Source organism: Jaculus jaculus, chromosome 16 (assembly GCF_020740685.1).
Source record: "Jaculus jaculus isolate mJacJac1 chromosome 16, mJacJac1.mat.Y.cur, whole genome shotgun sequence".
Lineage (NCBI taxonomy): Eukaryota > Metazoa > Chordata > Mammalia > Rodentia > Dipodidae > Jaculus > Jaculus jaculus.
Window position 1 is genome coordinate 72,830,099 of NC_059117.1, and position 27,486 is coordinate 72,857,584.

The following is a 27,486-nucleotide window of genomic DNA, read 5'->3' on the forward strand; positions in this document are numbered from 1 at the left end:
ACAGTGCTCTGTACCTGAGTGTAGAGTTGTAGTTTGGGATAATGAATAAGTAGGAAGAGGTTGTATAGCAACCTGAATACTTGGAATCCTGTTGAACCACCTGTGCACCTGAAAATGTTTATGGTGGTGAATTTCATATTCTATAGCTTTTATCAGACATTTTTTTCAAAAGCAATTTTGAAATGCTTGGATATCTCTTTCTTAAAACTATTTTTTTAATTTGTGTGTGTGCACATATGGGAGGTGGTGTGGAGGTCAGAGGACAACCTCAAGGTACCTGTGGTCTTCTTTAAACCTTTGAAACAGGCTCTCTTGTCATTGTAAACAAATGCCAGTTTGGCTGGCCTGGGAGATTCGGGATTTTCCTGGCTTTCTCTCCCACTGTCTTAGGTATGGTGGAATCAAAACGTGTGAGCCACTTTACGTCCAGCTCTACATGGGTGCTGGGCAATCAAACTCAAGTCAGCCAGCTTTGTAGCAAGTGCCTTTAACCATGGAGCTGTTGCTCCAGTCCTGATATAAATCTTAAGAAAATATGTTTTTAAAATTATTTCTATCATATAACTTCTCCTTTTTGAATTAATCATTAATTCAGCAAGCGTTTATAAAGTGGTGATGATGTACTGGCTATCTAAGTGGGCATGAGAGTGTCTGGGTAGACAGGAGGCCTCCCTCATCCAGCTACACTGCAGCAAGCTCATACTAATGTTCTAGAGTCCTCATACCCTGCCCCCACGTCAGTAGCAAATAAAAAGCCAAGTATGAAGTTGCATGTCTATATTTCTAGCTAACTGAGAAGCTGAGGCAGGAGGACTCCTTCAGGTCATGAGCACAAGACCAGCCTGGATAATAGAGCAAGATCATATCACAGAAACCACAAAAGTTCTTCTATAATTAGTTGTAAATTGTCTCTGTAATTAAATACAGTTCTATTTGGATAAGAAAAAAACTTGCAACATTATATAAAAGAAATCATAAACTAAACAAAATTATGAGAGCTTTATTTTGTTAGCTACTTTCAGAAGGCAATTGGCCTTTTGAAAGTCTGACACAAAGCCAGAAGCCATGAAAGAAGAGTGACATGATTGTTCTCAAATTCCCATGTGGCAGAAGAAACAAAAACATGTTTGAAATATAAATGTTAAAGGGGAAACGTGTTTTCAATTTACATGAGATAAAGAGCAGTTTTCTTCCCATCAAACCATTTCCTTTACATTAATAAGAAAGAGCTCAAATCTCCATAGGAAACCCAGCAAAAGTCAAAGAGAAGGAAATGCAGAATCTCTTAAGAGGTCAGATGATGTTCAGACTTGCCACAGTAGAAGAAACTCACACTGGAACCATACCGCATGAAACCCTTGTTCTCACCAGCCACACTCTCCATGGCGCAGTTGAAGGTGGTGTGAGTAGAACAAGTGTTCCCATGCTGCTCTGTGAGCGAAGAAGTCGGGGATCATTTACCAAGAGCAGTGACCAACAGTCACCGACATTTGCAATGCATCCATTCATTTTACTCCATTCTGGGGGTTTACCCTAGACATATTTAATCACATGTGTGATATAGCTACAGAGATAAGGCAACACTTGAAGTAAATCAAGTGATTGGAAACATCCCAAATGACCATATTTCAGTGATGACTAAATGAATTAGGATGCTTCCACACAGTAAAAGATGATGCCAACAATTAAAAGAATAAAAGCAATCTTATCTTGCCAGGGGAATGTCTTCAGTAAGTAAAGAAAAGCCTAGAATCAAGATTGTTTGTACTTGAGATGAAAAGTATGTATGTCTACTAGCAAGTGCATGCCATATCTCCTAGGTGAAGCAGAAACTGTTGGTGTCTGCTTCAGAAAAACTGAGGAGCTGTGGTAGGGAGATAAGATCGTGGGAAATCCTGGTATACTTCAGGAGTCTGTACTAGTTAGGCACATTACCTAGCTAGATAACTAGTAAATGTAGTAGGTGAGAACAGGTATTTTATGCACAGTTTCAGTGTGAGTCTCTTTTATTATGGATATGCTTAATATTAAAAATATTTAGTCTTGGTCAGGTATGATGTTGAATGTAAGTCCAGCTTTGGGGGTGGGAGGAATGAGAAAAGAAAATCATGAGTTTGAAGCTAACTTTAGCTATATAACAACTTGAGAGCCATACTGAGATACACTGTGAGACCTAGTCTCAAAATAAAATTCAGCCTTACTAATTATGTCTCCATTTATTTATAGACGTCAGATTTCAACTAGTAATTAAGATCATTTACAAATGGACATAAAATATATGAGGAAGATAATTTAGGGCTGGAGATATGGGTTAGCAGCTAAGGCACTTGCCTGCAAAGTCTAAGGATCCAGGTTCAATACTCTAGACCCCACATAAGACAGATGCTCGAGGCGACACGTGTGCACAAGGTGGCACATGCATCTGGAGTTTGATTACCGTGGCTAGAGGCCCCTAACACACCAATTTTTTTTTCTTTCTCTCTCTCCCTCTCTCATAAAAAATAAAAATAAAGGGCTAGAGAGATGGCTTAGCTGTTAAGTGCTTGCCTGTGAAGCCCAAGGACCCGGTTAGAGGCTTGATTCCTCAGCACCCACGTAAGGCAGATGCACCAGGTGGTGCATTCTTCTGGAGTTCATTTGCAGTGGCTGGAGGCCCTGGCATGCCCATTCTCTCCCTCCCTCTCTGTCTCTCTCTTTCTCTGTCTGTCGCTCTCAAATAAACAAAAATACATATACTAAAAAGAAGAAAATCTACAGAAATTCTTCAATGAAATTGGGATCCACTTTCAGTATTGACCTTGTATGAATTTATGTCTAAGAAGTTCATTACATAGGTGCTGTAAGAACTTTGAAGAAACCTGAAGAAAGAAGTATAACTACACAGGACTTTTCTTTTTTTAAACATTTTTATTTATTTATTTATTAGAGAGAGACAGACAGAAAGAGGCAGAGAGAAAGAGAGAGAGAATGGGCGCGCCAGGGCTTCCAGCCACTGCAAACGAACTCCAGACGCGTGCGCCCCCTTGTGCATCTGGCTAACGTGGGACCTGGGGAACCGAGCCTCGAACCGGGGTCCTTAGGCTTCACAGGCCAAGCGCTTAACCGCTAAGCCATCTCTCCAGCCCAACACACAGGTCTTTTCTTTCTACCACCATTTCTCCTCCATAGAACAGAACTGGGAGCCCATCAGTCCAGCAACCTAGAAATTCAGCCTGTAGAATTCAGATCCCTGGGCATATGTAGAGAGGCCTGAAGGAGACTGGTCTGGAGTTAGATCCCTGGGTGTGTGTAGAGAAGGTGTGTGTATGAAGGAGACTTGCCAAAGTGGATCCGATTGCAGATTCTGCAGGGCTGGCACAGGCAGCAGGTGGCCTGGAAAATAATATAGGACCCAAAATGAGGGAGGTATCCCACATGAAGCCACGACGCCCGTCTCGCCCTGGTCATTGTGAATATGAACTCTAAAGTGGGTATCCTGACCCATGCGTATGCCGTCCCATGCCCCAGCACAGACATGAGCAGCCTGTTACCACATGGGCAGTAGGTAAGTGTTGGTTGAGGAGAATGAATGAAGACCGGGAAGATGGCTTAGTAGATAAATTTTGCTGATCCCCAGCACCCATGTAAATGCTGGGGAAGCATTTACAGCCCAGTGTTTGGAAGGTGGATCCCTGGGTAAGCTAACTAGCTAAACTGGTCAAATTGATGAGCTCTGGGTTCAAGTGACGGGCTTTGTCTCAATCAATAAGGTTGAGAACAATTGAAGATAACACCTGCTGTCACCATCTGCCGTCCCATGCAGTGAGCGTGTGCAAGTGTGTGCGCACGCACACACACAAACACACGTATTCACACCACAGACACAAAGAGAAGAATGAGGTGATTTTAAGTGTGTGGCAAAAGTGAAGCCAGGGGCATAACATGGATTATCCTGCTTTTTGTTTGAAGTGTGCGATTCCAAAACTGCCAAGTTCCAGACTTTCATCCTTCTGTCTCTTAACGATTTCCAGTAGACACTCAGTAATTGTTGATTTGTAGAATATGGGCTTGGATTGGTGAATATAATAACTTCTATTTGAGCATAATGAGAAAAACCTTGTCATTATAAACTCTCAAAATTATGGTTATCTTTTACTTACAGAGCATGCTTCTGTTAGTGATTGTAGCTTATGTTGCACTCTAAAAGACTAATAGGGACATGATAATTTGCAGAAAGACTAATAACATTTTTAAGCTGTACTGAAAATATTTGATCTTCTTGATAATGCTCTCTTTTGGTATCTGGAAGAAAGTTGAGCAATTCCCTTTAATGAATAGCTGTGGAAATTAAAATAATTATCCTTTTCTATTTTCCCCTTCAGAAAACCTAGCTGAAAATAAAGGTGTAATAAAGATTTCATTAATGGAGCAAAATAACTTTCCCTTTACTGCTTTGGTGTAATTCCATTTCACTTGGTCACGTTTAGGCTGCGGATCAAATTAAGAAGCTATATAACCTCTTCCTGAAGATTGATGCCACTCAGGTGGAAGTGAATCCCTTTGGTGAGACTCCAGAAGGACAAGGTAAAGACAAGAGAGAAAATACACATGAATATGTTATAATTATTTATGCAAAGTGTAACTTAACTTGCAAAAAAATACTGTCGCAGCAGTTTTGCTTTCATTTCTTTCAGTAATTTAATTTCTACCAGAGTTTCAACTGCTCCCGTGATGCATTTGAACATTTTAGGACTCCAGTTTGTTTGCCGACAAATGGCAAGCCTCTGAGGAGGCTATTTCCTGTTTGAAACACCCGCTTTCCCCCACCCCATTCATGAGCACACACAAACACTGGGCCCTCGTCTCTGCAGACCAGCTGCTGCTGCTGCTGCTCAGGTGGGGGTGAGCACTCCTGCATGACCTGCTTCTATCAGAACCACACATAGTCTCACCTGCCACCCCGAAACCCCTGTTTCTCTCTTGCTAAGTGTTGCAGTTACCTTCTTGTTGCTGGCATGAAGCACTTGACGGGAAGCAGCTGATGGGAAGTAAGTTTTAGTTTACTCAGGCGTACTGTCTGGAGGGGCAGTATCAGCTGGAAAACAAAAACAGAAGAGGGAGCCCCATTCTAGCAAGGGGGTACTTGGAATAACACCCATAAGCACACCCCTAGCAATACACCTTCTACATCAAGGTTCCAACCCCCAAAATTTCCACCACCTGGGGATCAAGCATTCTGAACATACAAGCTTATAGGCAGCTCCTGGTTCAAACCACCACACTAATCTTACTTTGTTTTCTACTTTGGCTCAGATTGGAGGAAATAGTTTGGTGAGGATGGTTTCTTCTTTCCATCAAATATTTCTGGGGTGTAAACTTATCTCTTAGCAGCTACCGTCTCTAACCTGTCTTGAATAGGGATCCAGTCTTACTGATAGCAAAGGTTTATGAACTTGTTAAGGACAGATGGGAGCGGGATAGTAAATGGGTGGAGGAGTGAAGGCAGGGAATAAGTTCCATGAACCTTGGAAGACAGGAGTGGGATAGTGCCTCAGTAGAGTAGTGAAGCCGGAGTATAAGCCCTGTGAACCTGGTCTTTTAGCATGTTTCACTTTTATGTCTGACATGTTGGGAACAGTCACTAAATAGGGATTTGCAGTGAATGGGTGGATGGAGTAGATCTGTGTGTGTAAATATGCTGTGCTGGAGCCCAAAGTGTTTCTCCGTAGCAGAGGTGCTGTAGTCAATCTCAGAAAAGGTAAGCGACCATGTCACTGGAGCCCAGAGGTGCCCGAGTACAAATGCAGAAGCACGTGAACGGTTCTGGGTGCAAGTGGCGTGGCTCCCATCTGTGCCCAAGCCTCACAATTCTGTCTTAAACCGAAGTGGTAAAATGGATACACATACCGTGGAATAGCGGAGGAAATACAGTGAGCTGGGTTATGTATAAATACTCAGAGAGAGACAGCAAATAGGCCAATCACCAACACGCATGAATGAAATCCCTCTTCAGTAGTGCATAGAGACAAAACATCATTTCTAGATGATGACAAGCAAGGAGTTCACACGTAATAAAGTCATACAGTACGTGGCTCACAACAGTAACCAGAGTCATATATCCCAAGGCTCACTGTTAACTCCCAGAGAGTTCACAGTTAGGAAATCACTAACAGTCATGTATCACATGACTCACGCCAATAACCAACAGAGAGTTCACATGTAGGTAACCACTAAAAATCATATACCACATGGCTCATACCTTAACCACCAGATAAAAATCTGTGCTGTCATGCATATGCAACCTACTGTATCTCAATAGTTACGTTTTAATTGTGTTGGTTATAAAACCATCAATATTTCATATACAGAGGAAGAGAAAAAGTCGTATGCCAGGCATTGTGAAAAACTTACATATTTTAAAATTCTTGAATACAGTGCTATAAAGTTACAAATTATTACCCCCATTTTATAGAGGATTGTGCATTATAGTGCCTCTCTGTGGGCAACTAGTTCTGGGAGGTAGGATTACAACCTGTGTTTCTTTGAGTCTAGCCACATGTTGTCTCTGATGTACTAGGCCACACTCCAACAGCTGTCATTTTATTCCTATAGTGCTGTTTTATTTTTTAAACTATTATTTTGATTTAATTAGAGCTACCAGAAGTGTTCTCCAGTTTTGAGAATACAAGTGAAAATTCATGCTATATTTAGGGGCAGATAACCAAGGAATTCAATGTAAAGGTTCCTAAAATCATATATTGACCCATTCATGGAGACACAGGTCTATAATCCCAACACTAAGGAGTCTGAGGCAAGAGGATTGCAAGTTCCAGGCAAGCTTAGGCTACATAGCAAGTATCAGTCTCAATGAAGAAAGACACAGACAGACAAACAGGTTTGGGAATTAGCTTAGTTGGCAAATGCTTGCTTTACAAGCATAGGGACTGAGTTTAATCCCCAACCCCCACATAGAAATGCCGGATGTGGTGGCACATGCTCACATGCTTGTGTTTCTGGGGCAGGGAGGTGAAACAGGAACATGACTGCGGGGCACTGGTCACCTAACCTAGCCTAACTGGTGAGCTTCAAACCAATATGAAACTGTCTCTCAAAAACCACTGGATGGCGTTCCTGGGGACACCCGGGTTGTTCTTTGGCCTCCGCATGCATGTGCACATGTGTGCATCTGTACAAACATGAGCATACAAAAACTGAAATAAAATTACCTATGGCCTGGGATAGTAATCAGGCTGTCATGAGCCATTCCCTTGTGAAGCAGCAGCAGGGAGCAGAACGGTGCAGTAACCTTTTCTCAGTGAGCATTCACGAGCCTCATGAAGTTTGAAATTTGCTTTTTAATTATTAAAAGAAAGAAAGTAAGCATTTTTAAAGGCATCACCACAGAACACATTCTGTATGTACAGTTCATTAATGTTGAAGTTTTCCATGCTATTTTAAGACCAAAATTATCTTTAACTATTGGTTTGTTCATTGTACCATAAAAACTGAGCTACTGAATTATCACAATTAAATGAGAGTGTTGGTTTATAACTCTAATGAGCAGTAGTCAAATTAAAACCAATTAGGAAATGGTGATTAATGGCCACCTGTACAAATTGATCCTCGTCATAGTCACAAGCCCCTAAAGCAGTCGTTTAATAAGGAGCTGTAAATGTAGTCATTTATATCTTACCAATATTGATAATCTTATTGTTTATACTTCAGATACTTAAATCATTTTCATTTAGAAATCTTGGTAACAGAACATTGTTCATTGAAATGGATTTAATAATTGATCTCATAATTCAGAGCTCTGTATCACACAAGGATTTGACTTTATTTTATTTATTTATTTATTTGTTTGTTTGTTTGTTTGTTTGTTTTTGAGATAGGGTCTCACTCTAGCCCAGGCTGTCCTGGAATTCACTCTTTAGTCTCAGAGTAGCCTCGTATCCTCCTACCTCTGCTTCACAAGTGCTGGGATTAAAGGTGTGTGCCACCATGCCCGGCATAAAAACTATCCACTGTGTCATGTCTTTGTAGGAAAATGTCTTTGGTCATCCACTGCTCCTTGAGGAGAAATTCTTCAAACTAAGGGTACTGTTCATATGCTTCCAAAATTCCCAGTTGCATGAAGAGCATTTGACATAACAAAAAACTACTGTGTGACTGTGATTCTACCCCCTCACCGCCACACAAGTGTGGGGCTAACAAAATGGTTCAAGGATATAGTTTGATACTGTGAGTTGTAGTGTGAGTTATAATGGTGGCTCGTGACCATAGAAGACTCCTCATTCTGGTTTAGTTTTTGTTAAAGAGCTTCTGATGGAAGCATTTCTTTAACATAATGGGGAAGTCTTAGTTGTAGACTGGCTTGACGTGTGACAGAATGGGATTCTTTCTTCTGCGGAGCCAAAGTCCATTCTGCCTCTAAATTGTTCTTCTGAAGCCCCAGGCTCTCTGCAGCAGGCACTGAAGATAACAACCAGTGTTCCTCTTCCTGCGTCCATAAAACCTCTTTCAGATAGATCCCATTAGTCCTGCTTGGTCATGTGTCCAGTGTAGGCCAATCACTGATCCAGTGATCAACTGTTCTAAGAGAGAGATCATTTCCTGCTGGCAAAAAAAAAGAAAAGAAAAGCAAAACCTTTCTGTCAGAATGACCTAGCCCTTACTGGAACAAAAGGAAATTATTATTTAAATAGTCAAACGGAAATTAACTGTAGTTTCTTTTCTAATCCAACTTTAGTACCAAGGACATTCACTTCAGTCTGTGGCAGAGTGAGAATGGAGTTCTATTACCATTTGTATTTCTGCCTGCCTGTTCATTTATTTGTTTACTCATTCATTTTGTAAGCACTGTAGTATTTGACATCACATGTTATTTCTTCCCACCTTTAGCTAGTTAGGACTGCACAGACTCCTCTCCTGGTGGTCTTTTAAAGAAGTGATTCTCAGATGATGGGTATCATATCCTTCAAGGGACACTTGTCAAAAATTGTCACAACTTGGGTGGGGTGCTATTGGCATTTGCTGAGTAAAGGGCAAGGAGGCTACTGTTCATCCCATAAGCCGTAACACCATCCCCAGTAACAGAGTGATAGTCCCTGATAACAGAGTGATCTCCTCCCATAACACAGCCCCTGATCACAGAGTGATCTCCCCCGGTAACACAGTCCCTGATCACAGTGATCTCCTCCCGTAACACAGCCCCTGATCACAGAGTGATCTCCCCCAGTAGCACAGCCCCTGATCACAGAGTGATCTCCCCCTGTAACACAGTCCCTGATCACAGAGTGATCTTCCCTAGTAGCACAGTCCCTGATCACAGAGTGATCTCCCCCTGTAACACAGTCCCTGATCACAGAGTGATCTCCCCTAGTAGCACAGTCCCTGATCACAGAGTGATCTCCCCTAGTAGCACAGTCCCTGATCACAGAGTGATCTCCCCCTGTAACACAGTCCCTGATCACAGAGTGATCTCCCCTAGTAGCACAGTCCCTGATCACAGAGTGATCTCCCCTAGTAGCACAGTCCCTGATCACAGAGTGATCTCCTCCCGTAACACAGTCCCTGATCACAGAGTGATCTCCCCCGGTAACACAGTCCCTGATCACAGAGTGATCTCCCCCTAGTAGCACAGTCCCTGATCACAGAGTGATCTCCCCCTGTAACACAGTCCCTGATCACAGAGTGATCTCCCCTAGTAGCACAGTCCCTGATCACAGAGTGATCTCCTCAATAACACAGTTCCTGATAACAGAGTGATATCCCTCACTAACACAGTCCCTGATAACAGAGGGCTCTCCCCCAGTAACACAGTCCCTGATTACAGAGTGATCTCTTCCAGTAACACAGTTCCTAATCACAGAGTGATCTCCCCCAATAACACAGTCCCTGATCACAGAGTGATCTCCCCCGTAACACAATCCCTGATCACAGAGTGATCTCCTCAATAACACAGTTCCTGATAACAGAGTGATATCCCTCACTAACACAGTCCCTGATAACAGAGGGCTCTCCCCCGCTAACACAGTCCCTGATAACAGAGTGATTTCCCTGGTGACAGAGCGTGATCTCTTCTAGCATGCCCCCAGTCCAGTGGCTGAGAATTCCCACTGTAAGATACCTCCATCTGGAGCCACAACCATTCATTGAGCTGAAAAAATGAAACCCACTTTGAAAAATGATGGCATGGCCAAGATTCCTTGAGAATCAAGCCTAGGCCATCCAGTATGAACTGGCACACATCACATTCCTTTCTTCCTTCAGATTGATTTCCCTGAACAGCCACCGTGTTGCTTTGTGCTAACAAGTGCCCATGTTGTTGGTGGGTGTCCTCCCTCTTTCTCTTTATACACAAGACTATTTTCAAGATCATTTTCAGTTCTCTGCCTCCCCCAAACCCCGCCTGCCTCACATCTATTTTTCTCCTTTCATAGCAACTGAAGAAAAGTTCTAAAAAGTATACAACACTTGGAATATCAATATCTAATGGAAAGTGGGACTAATTTTAAAGTGTCAGCATTTTAAGGCTGTCTGGCCAGGTGCTTCAATAACACATTAGGATTATTTGTCAAAAATCAAATGTCATATATTGCTTGTAGACAGATTATTTTTCAAACTAATTATGACAGTTTTGCTTCCTGCTGTTTCTATGTTTCTGGTATGTGTAAGGCTCCCTTCTGAAATGTAGTTTTCTTTTGTTTAACTCTGCAGTACATTCTTCTGTTAAAACTCTGTGGACAGATGCCACTAATTTCCAGTCTTGCTCCCTATCAAGGTTGCTAAAGAGAATCTCACACCACTAGAAAACCACAAAAGCACCCTATGAATATAAGCAACTCAGTTTCCTTTGATATTTGTTCAGAAGTAAAATTCATTTATATAATCTATCAAGCATGTAACAATGTGATTTTGATGGCAAAAAATTCTTTTATGAATATTAATAGGTATGTTTTCCCCTGCTTGGTACACAGAATAGTCTTTCTTAAAGGAGAATTTTTCTTTAGACCTGAGGTTTCATTTATGTGATATTGAAAATCTTAATGTCTGATCCAATCTCTATACTTCCCAAACTACATTGACCATAGTTGTGGTTTCCTTAAATGAGAAATCAAGGTCTGAACAAGCAGGGCAAGCTATGTGATCGTCCTGCTGTTCATATGCACACTCGCCATCCTTCACACAGCAAAGCTGGAAGTGCGTGTTACAGGGAAAAACGATGTTTGAGTTTGATAGTAATCGTGGGTTAAATCCATTCCTTTCATGTATTTTAATTTTGCTTACCATAACTGTCTTTTGTTTTCATGATAGTAGGATGTGTTTTAGCTAAGTATCTTTTTCACTATATAAAGAAATAATATTACCTGTAGCTGTTTATCAGTTTACTTAAACAGGATGCAGATGTGAGAATTGTGACTTAAGGAATTGGGTAACTTTTTCTGTAAAGTGCCAGTTAATAAATATTTTGGGATTTGTAACCTTGAATTTCCTACTGCATTACTCACCTCAGCTATTGTTTTTGAAGGACAACCACAAATGATATGTAGACATGGCTGCATTTGAGTAAACTGTATGTACAAAAACAGGTGATGAGCTGGTCTGAGGGACTGTTTGTCTTCCTTGGTTCTGATCCACATGTGAGACTTTTTATATCAATCTTTTGCAAAGTAGTAATGTGATTTGAGGGTTAGCAAAATGCCCTGCTTCACCCCAGGCTTTATCCAAAGTCCCTTCCTCTGTCCATTATAATGCCAGCCACGCCAGCTATTAAGGTTCTTCCTTTGGGATTAACAGTTCTTATATAATACAGTCAGGAGAACATCTTGTGTCATTGAAATATGTATCATAGAAGAAAAAAAAAAAACACTGTGTTTTCTCTACACTCAGTGCAGAGCACTCCTGTGACCCCACCAGCCATTTCTCTGACACCAGTTAGGTGTCCTATGACATGTTCAGTTCAGTCCCATAAGACTGCCTCCACACTGATGCCCATCACAGTGTGTCTTAGCTGCTTCAGGTCAGCCAGCTACAAACCGGGTTCAGCTGTCTGCTGCAGTGGCTCTGTGACCTCAGGGGAACATTTTCCTTACTACTGTCAGTTTATCGTGAAGGATATTTTCCAGAATATAACTGCCTTCCAGGAAATCCCCAGAGATCAGGAGCTCTGTCAGGAAACAGAGTCAGAGCCAAGTATCAGACCAAAAGAATAGTAGTACCTCTGTTACTAGAAAATTACAAGAGTTTTAGGATCTGTGTGCTATTAGTGGGGGATGAAAACTGTTATGTTTTGATCCAAAATGTCCTCCAACAAGCTTGCATTTTGAGCACTAGGTCCCTAGACTATGGAGCTATTTGAAAGGCTGTGCAGCCTTTAAGATGGGCATGACTGGCAAAATCATTCACTGGGAATGAACCTTTAAGGGCTATACCACCACTGTGTCTTGCCTACTTTCTCTACTTCCTGGTTTGCCAAAATGCTCATAGATTCACTGTATTCCCACTGCTCCAAATGAGCTTATGTGCCATGCCTTTCCCTTCATGAGGAAATGAAATCCTTCTGGAGCTATGAACCAAAACAAACTTTCCCTCCTTTAAGTTATTTTTGTCAGATGTTTTGTCACAGTGATGTAAAAGTAACTAACACAAAGACCAAATAACATTTTTTTTTAATTTTAAGTCATCATATTACAGACTAGGATTATGACCAGGTATAGCAAATGTGTATCTAAGAGAGTCTCTCCCACCTCTTCAAAGTGTTTGCCTGGGTCTGGTTATATGCTAAAAGTGCTTGCTTCCAAATCCTGTTAGCCTGGGTTTGATTCCCAGTACCCACTAAAGCCAGATGAACAAGGTGGTAAATCTTTGGAGATTGTTTGCAGTAGCAAGAGGCAATAGTTTACCCACATACTCCATTCTCTCTCTCTCTCTCTCTCTCTCTCTCTCTCTCTCTCTCTCTCTCTCTCTCTCTCTCTCTCTCTCTCTCTCTCTCTCAGTATGTGTGTGATAAATAAGAATATTTAAAAAAAATAAAGTACTCCCCACCCCCCAAAACTAAACTGGACATTAAAGGTGGCAATTTGTTTTTATTTGGGATTCATTCTCTCTCTCTCTCTCTCTCTCTCTCTCTCTCTCTCTCTCTGTGTGTGTGTGTGTGTGTATTAGGAGACCACCCTGGCCTTTCCATACTCCTTTCTCATCCTTTCACTCAGGTAGCACCATACCCTGTATGCACCTTAGTTCTCAAGTTTCCTTATTATACTTCATGTTTATGGAACGTTTTCAAATTCCCAAAGCTCTTGGATCTACACGCATTGATCTCTTATGTCATTGTCTTCCTTAAAGAAAGAGAGCAGCAGTTAAGAAGCTCTAGTAGATAAACTGCTTGTGTTCCATGGCCACACACTGTTGGAGCTCTAGGAGAGCTGCCAGGTTCTGTCATGCTGGCCACCAGTCACTCATTTCTGTACTTGATGTGCACATCATACCACAGGAAAGCTTATTTTGAAAATCTGTCTTTGCAGGCATTTGGTTACCTTGTGAACTTCGTATACATCTCCACTAATTACCATTTGTTGAGAGCAGCTTGGAACTGTAGTCTTTTTAGTAAGGAACAAAGATTTTCTTGGAACTATTTTGATTTACTAGTTTATTGATCGTGACCAAGAATTCCCCTATTTGCAACTTTTCACATAGAAAGTCAATTTGATAGCCTTTGCCCATTCATTTTGAAAGTGTCATTTAAAGTGGTCTTGTCAGTGAGTAATTGAGGAGCTAAAATTACTAATAAATTAATTAGAATGTATGTATAAACCCAGTGGAATGCCAAGAATGAACTTGCTTTTCTATTGATTATTATACTGGTCATTAACTGCTAAGAAAATGCCATTGTAACAAGCAGAGAACATTGGCCAATTCCTTTGGTAATTGCAGGATTCCATCATTACAATTTCAATATTCTAGAAAGTAATTACTCATTCACTCTAAGTATTCACAGTGTGTGGGCAGAGTGGTTACGCAAGTTTAAGGACTTCAGCAGACATTAGCATCCATGTAAGAGTCTCTCCTGTCAATCAATGTTTCTTTAGGAGATTTGTGGCCTGGAGTTGGATTTCTGCCAAGCATTTTTGGACATTAATATATCAGTGCTACACAGATTTGTATACAAAATGTAATAATCTTGTAGTAGTTATAACATAGGAGAAATTTACCTAAGAACAACATCTTCTTTTCCAAAGAAGCTAGTAGCATTAGCAGACCAAAGCCTTTGCTTCTCTGTGAGGTGTTCTAAGATGTATCTAACATGGCAGTTTCCTTTTCAAAACAGATGGTTCTCAGCCATGCTGCAGCTATAGGGTGCATATCTGTAAACTGCTGGTCAAAGTTGCCTACCTGTTAACATCTTAAATTAAAGAGTGTTACAATGGCATGGTGTCACAAATGACAAGCTTTTACTCTACTGGAAATAAGTGTTAGAATCAAGATTCGAGACATGCATCCTTTCTTCTAAAGTCACTCAGTGAATGCCCATACAAAACTCACTTTGTGAATCAGAGGCAGGGTTTTGTAGTCTGTCTCTACTTCAGAACTAGTGTTGCCATGAAGAGTCATTGTACAGCAGAGGATGTAGACCATAGTGTTCATGATGGTGTTCAGGTGTGGTAACAGACCAATCTTGGCCTCTGTGTTTTATAACTTAGATCAGACAAGTCGTAAAATTGTTCTGACCCCAAAGGAAGAAAATCTGCAAACTTTAAATTGTTTTCTCAATTTTTTTTTTCAAATAAGAAAACCAAAGACCAGCGTGGATATGGATTATTTTATCAAGTTCACAGGGTTTGTACGGGAAAGTAGATTTAAAGTTTTCTGATGCCCCTAAAAAGACAGAAGGAAAAGGAAAGAATCCTGTGAGGAGATATATGTTAGTTTCCTGTAGTAATCATTTAAAATATATTTAGATATCAAAATACATTGTACACCTTAAACATATTTAGGGTTTTTTAATTTAAGAAAGGTCATAGTTAAGGATCTCATTATAAACTAAGCTATGTATTTTGACCTAATATTTTCCCCATCAATTCTAAAAGTATTGAGGATCCTGATATAATTGACAGTTTACTTTGCAATGTCAGAGGATGAAAGAAAAAATGAGTGTTATCACATTGTCTGTCTTTGAATTGAAGGGAAAGATGATGAGCTGCTAAATACGAAAGATAAGAAACATAATAAAATTATGAATCATAGGTATAAATGGGCCAATCTGTAGCCTTTAGTGTGTTATAGGAATTTTCGTCACGGTGCCAAAAAGAGATTAGCAGATACAAACTGGAATGGTCTTTGTTGGAGTTTAAATCACCTGAATACAGAAACTGTGACATTTGTGACATCTTGTCTTTGTAGCCTCGAAGTGTAAAGTCCAAGAAAGCCACAATGGCTTCTCCTTCCTGTCGTGTTAGAAAGATGCAATTTCTGACTCTCCTGTGTCTGCCAGCCTGGAGACGTCATTTAAAGATCCTTGGGAGATATTCAAGTGTGCCCTTTCTTCTTTATTTAGTTGTCTGCTTTGATGCCAAGATAAACTTTGATGACAACGCTGAATTCCGACAGAAGGACATATTTGCTATGGATGACAAATCTGAGAATGAGCCCATTGAAAATGAAGCTGCCAGATACGATCTGAAATACATAGGACTGGATGGGAATATCGCATGCTTTGGTAAGAAGCACTGATATCCAAAGAACAGTTTCTGGGTTTTACAGAATTTAGCCACCCTAGATTTCCAAAATATTATTTATTAATAGCTACTCAACAAAGGGGTTTTCCTGTAGCTTCAGAGTCTTAGGAAAAAATTAAAGGTTTGCTTTCAAAGTCGGTTTTCATTGATAGTCACTTACCTAGCAGTTTCTCAACTCTGATGTTGAGCTTTTGGTGGCGGGGGGGGGGGGGGGGGAAGCGGTGTGAATTATTCTTGGCTATAAGGGGCTGGGCTGGGTCTCATGTTCACTGTTCTTCCTGTCTTCTGGATGTTAATGTCAGTCCTTAGTGGTAGTAACAGAACAAATCCCTAGATACTTCCCAAACCTATAGTGTACAAAATCACCTCAACTGAGAACCACTAGTTTTAAATCTCAGTTGCACTTTGTCTAGTAAGATTCAGAGCCTTTGCTATGCCAGGGAATATTAATACTCTTGGAAATATTATGAAACTAGACTTTAAAGCAAATTTTTTTCTAAAGAAGAAAGGACATAAAATTTAATCATTTTTATTAACACTTCAGATTCTATAGTAGTCAATTGACAAAATACTTAATTCATTGTATCAGTCTATTAATAAAACAATGTACTCCAATATACACATATAAATTTATGAAAATGGCTTACACAGCTGAGGTAAGAAAGGGTCTATAGAAGCCATACAATTTCAGTTGTTGTCCACAGCTTATAATGCTGAGTTATACATGCTTGCTGCTTAATTGCACAAGACTGTGTTTCTGGTAGAAATAATGCATTGTACTGGAAACTTAGAAATTAAAATAAGAAAAGATTTGTTGCTCATTAAGCCAACAGAATCATCATATGTGGAAATGAAGTGGCCTCACCTGTGACAATCCATTGCTCGATAGAAAAGGACAGCCAGTGACCAGTAGCGCCTGAGCTCTTGCTTTGGAGCAAAACCTGACTGTTGCAGATCACTCACCATCTTCTGTCTGATCTCAAGCTAACATGCTGTTAGTATTTGAAGCATTTGGAAAGGGGGAAGAGATCATGGTGCATTTAGAGCAAATTAAATGTAGATCTTTCTATAGTGGTGCACCTCAAAAGCTAAGATAAATACAGTTCATGTTGCTTAAAGATTCTTTATAACCCATTTTGCTTTACTTAATTAGTCACTGTTGATAGGGTTGTTATAGGTATTCAAAGGTCAGAAAAATAAAGGGTATGTTGTTACCCTGAGAATTTTGCTGTGCCTTTTTTTTTCTTTCTTTTTTTTTTTTTTTTTTTTTTTGGTAACCCAAGGGAAATAATTACATGTAATTAGTCTTGAGAAGCAAAGGGAATTCAACTGATCCTAATCCATAACCAGCTCTGGAAAGCAGGTTGTGTTACAATGTTACTTGTGCTTTAAGAAAGGTTCCTAGATATTGACATGTTTTGGTTCTAGTTGCAATAAGTGTTACCAGTAAATTGTTTGTATTTTTTTTCAATATGCGTAAGTGTGTGTGGTGTATGAACATGTGTATTTAATGATGCAGCTCCCCATGATCTTGCTTGAAGGAGGCTGGAGGAGAATGTGGGGTGCTGTGTCTATCACTCACCCTCCAACTTTTCCTCGTAAAGGAGTCCTTTGCTGACTCTGCAACTCGAAGTTTGTGAGATCTTCTGATTTCTACTATCCACAGGGTTGAGCTAATAGATGTGCATGGTCATACCCAACTGACCTGGAGATTCAAACTCAGATGGTTGCAGGCTCCCTGAGACCCGCCTACTTGATGGGACGAACACTTTACTACTGAGCAATCTTTCTAGCCCTGAGTTTTTATTTTCTTTTTCTTTTCTTTTTTTTTTTTTTTTGAGACAGGGTTGCATTATGTGACCGTGGCTGTCCTGTAATTCAGTTGTGTCATTCGGGCTGAACTTGAAACTCAGGATCCTCCTTTCTCAGCCTTCCAAGTGCCAGGATTCTAGGCATGTGCCTCTGTGCCTGCTACACTTCTTAGAAGATTAAGAGGAAAGAATATTGGTTTTGATCTATCACTTGTTCTCTTGAGTTTCCTTGACAACACCCACTAACACACATGACTGCAGTGTGTGTGACAAAGTGTGGGCACAGTTGAATTTGGGACACTGCATGCAGTTCAGTCACACAGCAATGGACACTCAAAAGAATAGAGTGTGAGTAAGCTGCATGTACAGCCAATCCACTCTTCACTCATATCTGAAATAGCAACCTCCCGAGGCCGTGGCCTCTTTGTCAGCTCTCTTCACTATCCAGAGCCAGCAACTAGCTTTTCACCATGACCCCAAATACATCATTTCCTTTAACTCTTCCCTTTCCTTTCTTGTCTGGGCACTTGGTAAGTCCTGATCATTTCCATTTTCTTGCCTGTTCTTTGTATATGTCTGTCCTAATTGTTCATCATGGATGTGTGTGAATTTATGGATTGAATGGAACTCCAAACAGGGCACAGATTAGCCTGGAAATGACAGGGCTCCCATTTGGTCACATGGGCAGGAGCAGTTTATGGGCCTCTTCATGCTATTAAACTTACCCTGTCTCATGTGCTATTTGCATTTCACAGTGAATGGTGCTGGTCTTGCCATGGCCACGTGTGACATCATTTTCCTCAATGGTGGGAAGCCAGCCAACTTCTTGGATCTTGGAGGTGGTGTAAAGGAATCTCAAGTATATCAAGCCTTCAAACTGCTCACTGCCGATCCTAAGGTAACCCTCCTTTAGTGGGAGACTGCACAATGTTCTGGTCTCTTATCAGTTGCTAGCCATTTCCTGATGCCAAGAATGAATTAGTTAATGCATGTATTTTGCAGCCTTCGGTGGAAATCTCACCATCTCCTTTCATTTGATTGAATTACATCCCCAACTGAGTTTTTAATGTCTATGACCATAATTCTCATTTGATTCTTTGAACAGGACTGTGAGTCAGATATATGTCGTTTATATTTGTACTAAACATTTTTCAACAGTTATCTTGATATTCTTAGAGGATCTAATAAGCTTTGGTGGCTACTAGGCTATCTGAAGAGATGGGAAATCTGGATCATCACCTAGGAAATCCTGAATTGAAACACTGCTAGGGGCCTAGGGTCATGGCTTAGTCATCAAGTGCTCACCACACAAGCTCGAGAACAGAGATAGGTCCTCGGCACCAACAAACACCAGGCGTTCCAGTGTGTCTCTGTAATCCTAGCGCTGAGGAGGTACAGATAGGAAGCGCTCGGGAGCTTGCTGGCTACCCAATCTGGCTGCATTGATGAGATCCAGTGAGAAATCCTATCATATAAATATGACGGAGAAGCTGTGGATTTGGTGCAGTGGTTAACAATGCTTGCTACACAAGCCTGACAATCAGAGTGTGGATCTCAGAACCCATCTAAAGCAAGGTGAGGCAGAATCAGCAGACTCTCCAAGCCCACAGGCCAGTTGCCAATGGCAACACCACATGGGAGAACCTGTCTCAAGGTGGAAGGCAAAGACTGACACTCCGAGATTGTCACCTGGCCTCCACATATATGCCATGGCACACGTGTGCCCATACATACCAACACAAGTGATAAGTAATTGAGGAAGATGCCTGACATCAACCTCTGGCCTCCACAGGCAGACACACACACACACACACACACACCACCACCACCACCACCACCACCACCACCACCACCACCACCACCCTCAAAAAAATGCTAGAGTTGTTTGTTTGGTTCTTTTTGCTTTTTCCAAAGAAATGTCTTATGAACTTTTTTTGCTACCTAAATATGGTTTAGCTTATTTTTGCTGATGCTTTCCTACTAATTCACAAAGTAAATGTATGGCATTAGTCACTAATCTTCAGGTCTCCGGTGTTGTTCAGAAATAGCAAAGTCATTAACCACTCAGCCATCAAGAAAGTATTTGCAGGAGGAGAGATGGCTTAGCAGTTAAGTGCTTGCCTGTGAAGCCTAAGGACCCAGGTTCAAGGCTCGAATCCTCAGGACCCACATTAGCCATATGCACAAGGGGGTGCACACATCTGGAGTTTGTTTGCAGTGGCTGAAGGCCCTGGCGTGCCCATTCTGTCTCTCTCTCGCTTGCTGCCTCTTTCTCTCTCTGTCACTCTCATCACATAAATAAAAATTAGAAAAAAGAAAGTATTTCCCCCCCCCAAAAAATCCTCTCAGGAGTTTTCAGTTTACACAACACATGTCATTGGCTGGTTGTCAATGGCTCTTAGCATTATTCTCACTTGCTCCTGTGTCCTGTGTCTTTTTAAGAGAATAGTTATTGTCTTCAACACACTCCTATATGACATAAAATCTCAATACTGTGAACATAACATGCAACATGCATGAAGAACTTGCAGTGTCTACTGAAACCCACTCTGTGTTACTGACATAGAACCATGGAGGAGTTAATTCTATCTGGACGTTCACTGGGGTTTTCTTTGAAATACCATCTCTTAGTGGCTGATCTTTATTTTAAGTTTATTAGAAGTCCAGGGCGGGGAAGGATGGAAAATCACATGTAGAGCTACTTTTGTTGTTTGTTAAATATTTCCTTCAAAAACACGGACTTCATGAAATATTTTCATGTTCTTGGAATATTTAAAGTTTTTGAGATTGGCTGTCATCTTGGGTAGATAAAGGAATGTGGGAGTTATTTTATTTTTCTCATGCTATCTCAGGAAAATGCGTGCATAGCCCATCTTATAATATATTTTCCAAATCATGAATTTCAAGCCCAGTTAAAAAGCATGGAAATATAATGGGTATTTTTAATCCTGCTGTTATTTCTCACAATTCCAATAAGAGTCAAAAGCAGTATAAATGAGTTGAGGTAATTATGCAAGGAACTTGTAGGAATTAATGTAATTGTTCCAAGTAGGCCCATCCACCTGTCCACATTCACCGATGGCACCACTGTGTGACACGTGCAGAACACCAGAAACTACCCAGTGATAATTATGTCAGCAATTGTTTCCAGAAGGACCCACCCACCTGCCCAAAAGCCAAGGTTCCCACAGACCATGGCTAGTTATTTCAAAAGTAATGATTTTCTTGTTAGATGTTAGAATTAATTAGTTGAATACACTAGAACTCAAAATTACAAAAGGCCCCGTAGTGTTAACATTAAATTAATTTCATTGATACTAGCAACAATGTGTCTGCCATAGATACAATGTGGTTTCATTGATGAAGTAATAAATAGCATCATTCAAGAAAAATGTTGCAGAGATGATAGCCATAGAGGTGACCCCTAATCTTACTACTTTTGTTTGCTTATTTGAAACCTAAATGCTTATTTTCATCAGGACCCAACACAAGCAGCATTGTAACTAATGTGCTTCTTATTTGTTTATTATCTGTGAAATTCTTGTATCCAGCTCCCGCAAACAAGAGACTTTTCAAGATCACTCAGTTACTAAACTGGATTCACATAAATGTATTACTATTTTTTTATTTGTTCTCTTACTTGCCAGCAGGCTTAGATGAGAGAAAGGTAATAGTGTTAGTCCTGCTACTGCTGGAGCATATCTGATCTCTGCTTCTTCATTTTGATTTGTAGAATTATCAGCACTACAATCCTGAAAGTCAAAGTTATATAAAATGGGAACTACAAGTGGGGTTCTGCTAAGAAACTAAACACATTGTAAGGGAAAGTACTGTAAAGGAAGTTATCCTGGGGTCTATGTTTGTATAAATTATGCTCTGGCTGGTGCTGGTAACGCTGAGCTTAGGATTCCAAGCATGTAGGAGATGAATACAACAGCATCTGGACTGTGTGAAGTGTCTGGTGCTAACTGAGTAAAAACAAAGGACAGCTGGCATGAATCTCACCATAGCCCCTCTGCTGGCCAACATCAAGCCAGTCTCTTGCCTTCTGCAGGCCCGCTGCTAAAAAGAAAGAATCAATGAGTGGCATTACTGAGGGTACCTGGCTTCACGTCACTGCTTCCTGGTTTAGAGCCAGCTGGAATCGTGTTTTCAGCCCTTTAAATTTTCAAAACAAAATGTGCCACCTAAGCCCCAAGGATGAGCATGAGGATGAAGAGAATTTTCAATGGGCTCTGGAACGAGACTACCTGGATTTAATTCTGTCTTTACGACACATTGGTGGGACTTTGGGCATGCTATTTAATGCTATAGTCCTTGGTTTCCCTGCATTGTGAAGTGATGATAGGAATGGTACTGACTCAGAGGGTTGCTAACTCATATACATTTACCTTTCAAGAGGACAATTTCATATGACGGTATCATTACAAAAGGATAAGAAATTTTTAGTACAACTTACAAGCACAACAGCATTGAACTTCTAGGCATAAGTTGGGGCAGTTATGACAAGGTGAACAAAACCATGAAATCTTTAACCAGGTCAGAGCATAAAGCAGGATGAGCATCTCAGAAATCTATTTATACCACCCCAGCCACGTCCCTCATCCTCACAGTTTCCCCACAGGCAGCCTGTTTTGATTTGTAATAGCACAGAGTTGTCTTGGCTGTTTTATGCAGTGTCTGTGGGATCATGTTGGACAGGACCCGATGTCCTTGTCATTTTTCTCCTGACTTCTCTTCTGGTCCTGGTCAGTCTTCTCAGTGTGAAGCATCCTGGCAGGTGTGGCAACACTGCACTGGTTTGATGATGTTATGAGCTCATGGTGGATGAGGTTGAGTCCATCATTGTTCATCATTTGAATGTTTGGATATCTACATTAAGTGATTTAACCACTTAGTGTCTAAAGTAAGCACAAAAATAATGTCCAAGAAAATAAATATTTATTTTTATTTTTATTTATTTATTTGCAAGCAGAGAGAGAGACAGACAGACAGAGAATGGGCATGCCAGGGCCTCCAGCCACTGCAAATGAACTCTAGATGCAAGCGCCCCCTTGTGCATCTGGTTATGTGGGTCCTGGGAAATTGAACCTGGGTCCTTTGGCTTTGCAGGCAAATACCTTAACAGTTAAGCCATCTCTCTAACCCCAAGAATTAGTATTTCAAGGATCAACTTAGTGTTTCTAAGGCAAAGTGTAAACTTGATGTCAGTTTTTGAGTGATTTTTATTATTTATTTATTTATTTATTTTATCTTTGGTTTTTCAAGGTAGGGTCTCGCTCTAGCTCAGAATGACCTAGAATTCACTATGTAGTCTCGGGCTGGCCTTGAACTCACAGCAATCCTCCTTTCCCTGCCTCCCAAATGCTAGGTTTAAAGGCATGCACCACCACACCCAGCTTGAGTGAATTTTTGAATGGCTCCCCATGTTCAGCCCTTAGATTTAAATTGGAAGTGTGTATGCAGAGGTGAGAGGTTGGGCTGAGGGATGGCTCAGTGGATAAAGTACTTGCAGACATGAGAGGCATCTGAAGCAGCGTCACTTCCCATGTTCAAGCCTTAGGTGGGAATGGAAGTGCTTATGCAGAAGTGAAGGGCATCTGAGATATGAATAGAACTGTGTATACAGAAAGGAGAGGCATCTTAGATATGAATGGTAGTGTGTATACAGAAAGGAGAGGCATCATAGGTGTGAATGGAAGTGTGTATACGGAAAGGAGAGGCATCTTAGATGTGAATGGAAGTGAGTATACAGAAAGGAGAGGCATCATAGATGTGAATGGAAGTGTGCATACAGAAAGGAGAGGCATCCTACGTTACATGTGAATGGGAGTGTGTATACAGAAAGGAGAGGCATCCTACGTTACATGTGAATGGGAGGTATGTACACAGAAGTAATAGGAATCTTAGATATGAATGAAATGCTAATACAGAAGTGAGAGGCATCTTAGGTGTGAATGGGACATGTGCTTCTGCAGAAAAGAGAAGCATCTGAAATAGTGGCGCCAGTCTCATCACATGGATGGTTTTGAAATTGATGGAAGGTTAAAATGATTCATTCTCTTTTAGTGATTTCCTATTTGAACAACAAAGGAAACAGAATTTACTGACAGGAGGATTAAATTTATGTTTGAAAGAAAGCACCATATAATATTGCTCAGTATGAGTGTGAGAAGAGACTATCTCGTCGAGTTCTGTATTTTGTGCTTCAAAATCTCTAGAATTTGAGGCCAGAGAAGGAAACCTTCATACTATATTTTTAGTAGTTGCTATACATGAACGACTTCCTCTAATATATGTTTTAGAATTAATATCTGCTAAATATCTCATTTTTAAATGACTATACTTTTTTATTTGAGAGAGGGAGAGAGAATGGGCATGCCAGGGCCTCCAGCCACTGCAAACAAAATCCAGACACATGCTCCCCCTTGTGCATCTGGCTTATGTGGTTCCTGGGGAATTGAACTGAGGTTCTTTGGCTTTGCAGGCAAATGCCTTAACCACTAAGCCATCTCTCCAGCCCTTAAATTACTATACTTTTAAAGTGTACTTATAAAAAATTTCATCTTTTCCCTTAACTCATGTTTATATTTGTGGCAAACAGGTATTTAAAGTTAACTGAGGCATCCTAACATTTTTCTAAAGACTTTATTTGAACAAAAAAGCAATTCATAAATATAGCTGCTCCAAACTGGAAATGGTCTGGGCTTTTGAGGGTCTACACAGAAACAATGCAAAGAAAATCAAAGAAGTCCTACTTGGGAGTGAATATTTGCTTTCCAGGGTAGTAAAATTCTTGTGGGAGTTTAATACTTTGTATAGCATAAGCATTTATTTTTGAAATGACTGCTGTGTATTCCTTTTTATACAGAGTATTTGAAAATAGGCTTTATTTCATAGAGACTGAAAAGATTGAACATACTTGCAGCCATTCCTTTGCTGTTTGGATTTTTAGGCAAATGTTATTAGAGTATATTCATTGTGCAAAATGATTGGCTTTGCTCAGATGTTCTTATGCCTGCACATCTGTACTGTGATCGGATCACCCTCCCTTGCAGTTACGTCTCCCTCCACTGGTCCCCTCCAGCTGCCCAAGTAGTACCTCTGTTTTTAAGTCATTGGCTACTAAGCCTTACTCCCACATGAGAGAAAACATGGGCTCTTCTCTTTCTTCCTCTTGATACCAATGGTTCTGCATGAGGCAGAGGGTGAAAAACACCCCTGAAGGCTTCTCTTCTTTCCCTCAGTGCCAGTCATTCTGCTGCCAGGATTTTTCTTCTTTTCCTGCTACCCATTTGATTCGCATTTCTAAGACTATTTCAGTCTCCGTGCGCGCCTCCTGTTCATTCCATGTTACCTGCCAGTCCTTCTCCGGAACAGCTGAGTCCTGTGGAGTGCTCATGAGATTGGGTGTGTGCCTTCACTGCTGCAGTGGCAGACCATCTCTAATGGAGCATTCCTTGTCCATTTCCATGCTCCTTGCTGACACTTAAAAGTCTACCAGGTTTTTACTATGGACTCTGCTTCTCCCAATCCTGATTTTAATGTGCTTTGGCTTTTTTCATGTTAAGTGCCTTTAAGAACCTAACAGTCTGAGAGATATCTTAGTAAATGTTGTCATTCATCCCAGCATGCTTAGCAATTATGGATCTTGTATGTAGATGCCTTTAGACTGCTAAAGAGAAAAATGAACCACTAATCAAATTATAATGAAAATAGGTTGGAAATGTATAATTATTACAAGAGTTAAGTTTCATCGTTTTGTGTTCTCCTCATAATTTTACTACATTGAGAAGAGAATTGGTTGAAGGTGACAATCAGAACACAGTGCATTTTCTAGAAAGATAATCAGGTAATGGCCAGGCATAACCTACAGACTGAGTCTTCAGGATAACTTTAGGGTGATCAGGCATACACTGTTATTTTGGAGGTGTTCTTTTAGAATTTAAAGAAGCTTGACAGAGGAATTACTAGGTACAGTTCAGAACAACAGAGCTTTAACCTCTGTGCTATGAAGTTTTCCTGATTTTCTATAACACCATGGAGGGGAGATATAATCTGGTGTGATGAGACCTATGAAGGAGATTGAGGATTCTATGCCACTCCCTCCTCTCTGCCTCTGCACTGCCCTTGCCTACATCCAGAATATCAGGAATTAGGAACGATTGTCCTGTTCTGAAATAAACAATGTGTTCATATGGTCCTATGATATTGGCTTGACTCACTGATTTGCTAAATAGTCATTTGTCTTTGTTTTTGAGTATTATATAGGCAGAATCCCCTCTTCTGTAATTAGTAAATTTGGGAAAGCTTAGAAAAGTATAAAAATGGGAATCTGGGGGATGGCTCAGCAGTTAAAGGCACTTGCTTGCAAAGCCTGCTGGCACAGGTTTTACGTAAAGCCAGATGTACAAAGTGGTGCATACATCTGGACTTCCTTTGTAGCAACAAGAGGCCCTGATGCACCTATTCTCCCACCCCCCGTTGTTCTATCTCCTCACAAATAAATAAAATAATAAAAAATAAAAGTAAAAAATTGCTGGCTATGATTGTAAACTAAGAAATTGGGAAGGTGAGGCAGGAAGGTCAAGAGTTCAAGGATAGCTGAAGCTACATAGCAAGTCTGGGGTCAGGGTGGGCTCAGTAATTTCCTGTCTCCAAAAACCTAAGTAAATAAATAAATAATAAATTGGGCTGGAGATATGGCTCAGCAGTTAAGGTGTTTGTCTTCAGAGTCTAACAACCCCAGTTTGATTTCCCCAGTACCCACATAAAGCCAGATGCACAAAGTGGCACATGCATCCGACGCCTCTTGCATGCCCATTCTCTCTGTCTGTCTCTCTCCTATCTCTCTGTTGCAAATAAATAAATATTTTTATAAAATAAATAAACTTTAACATACGTATACATTAAAATGAATTTATAATTTTGATTTAAATAGTATCCCATAGTTGGCAGTATTATGCAGTTTGCTTTGTTCTTTAATATTTTTACTTATTTATTTGAAAGCAGAGAGAAATATAAGAGAGTCAGAGACAGAATGGGTGTTCCAGGGCCTCCGTTCTCTGCAAACAAACTCCAGATGCATACACCATTGTGCATTTGGCTTTATGTGGGTACTGGAGAATTGAACATAGGTCATCAGGCTTTGCAGGCAAACGCCTTAACCACTGAGCAATCTCTCCAGTGCCTGCTTTGCTTTTTTTTTTATTTTTTTATTTTTTTATTTTTTGAGGTAGGGTCTCACTCTAGCCCAGGCTGACCTGAAATTCACTATGTAGTCTCAGGGTGGCCTCAAACTCACAGTGATCCTCCTACCTCTGCCTCCCAAGTGCTGGGATTAAAGGCGTGTGCCACCATGCCTGGCTTTTCTGTTTTGGTTTTTAATGTATGTTTTTATCTGTCTTTATATAGTTCTCTTCAATTTCAATTTCTCTTCAATAGCTGCATGGCATTTCCTTGTGTGGGTATAAAATTTTCCTTAATTTCCCCTGCTATTTGACATTCTGGGTGTTTGTAACTTAATTCTGCTACCAATTTGTTTGTACTTATAACTTTGCATATAGCTCAGAGAAGGCACACACACATGGATGTATACACACATGTGTATGTGCACATGCACATGCACACACACACACACACACACACACACACACACACACACACATGGAGGGCCGGACAATCCAAGAGCACTCCTTCTTCACAGTCACCTATGGGGCCAGGAAAGCTAAGAGACTGGGTAGTGAAGGGCTCAGAGCTTAGAGAAAGATCACTCTAGCCTTTCCCCTGGATGCTAGTTCTCCTTCAAATAAACCTTGTAGTACATGTAGAAAGCAAGCAGGAGATGACCGAGTCACTTGGAAATCCTCCCCCCTCCCCCCTCCTAGTCTGGCTACAAAGGGCAAGGGCAAGGATGGGGAGAGTCAGGGACCAGGGAAATGTGAGCACTAAGAAGGGAT

At 40.7% G+C, this 27,486-nt stretch overlaps 1 protein-coding gene across 1 annotated transcript in view; it reads left to right on the forward strand.

The window, feature by feature from the left end:
* The window catches only part of Suclg2 (succinate-CoA ligase GDP-forming subunit beta), a 254,151-nt gene that overhangs the window by 128,779 nt on the left and 97,886 nt on the right, over positions 1-27,486 (forward strand). Inside the window, exons 7-9 of the mRNA XM_045136042.1 lie at positions 4,467-4,563; positions 15,536-15,697; positions 18,283-18,425. Coding sequence (XP_044991977.1) covers positions 4,467-4,563; positions 15,536-15,697; positions 18,283-18,425 — 402 coding nt within the window. The remainder of the gene's footprint in view (positions 1-4,466; positions 4,564-15,535; positions 15,698-18,282; positions 18,426-27,486) is intronic.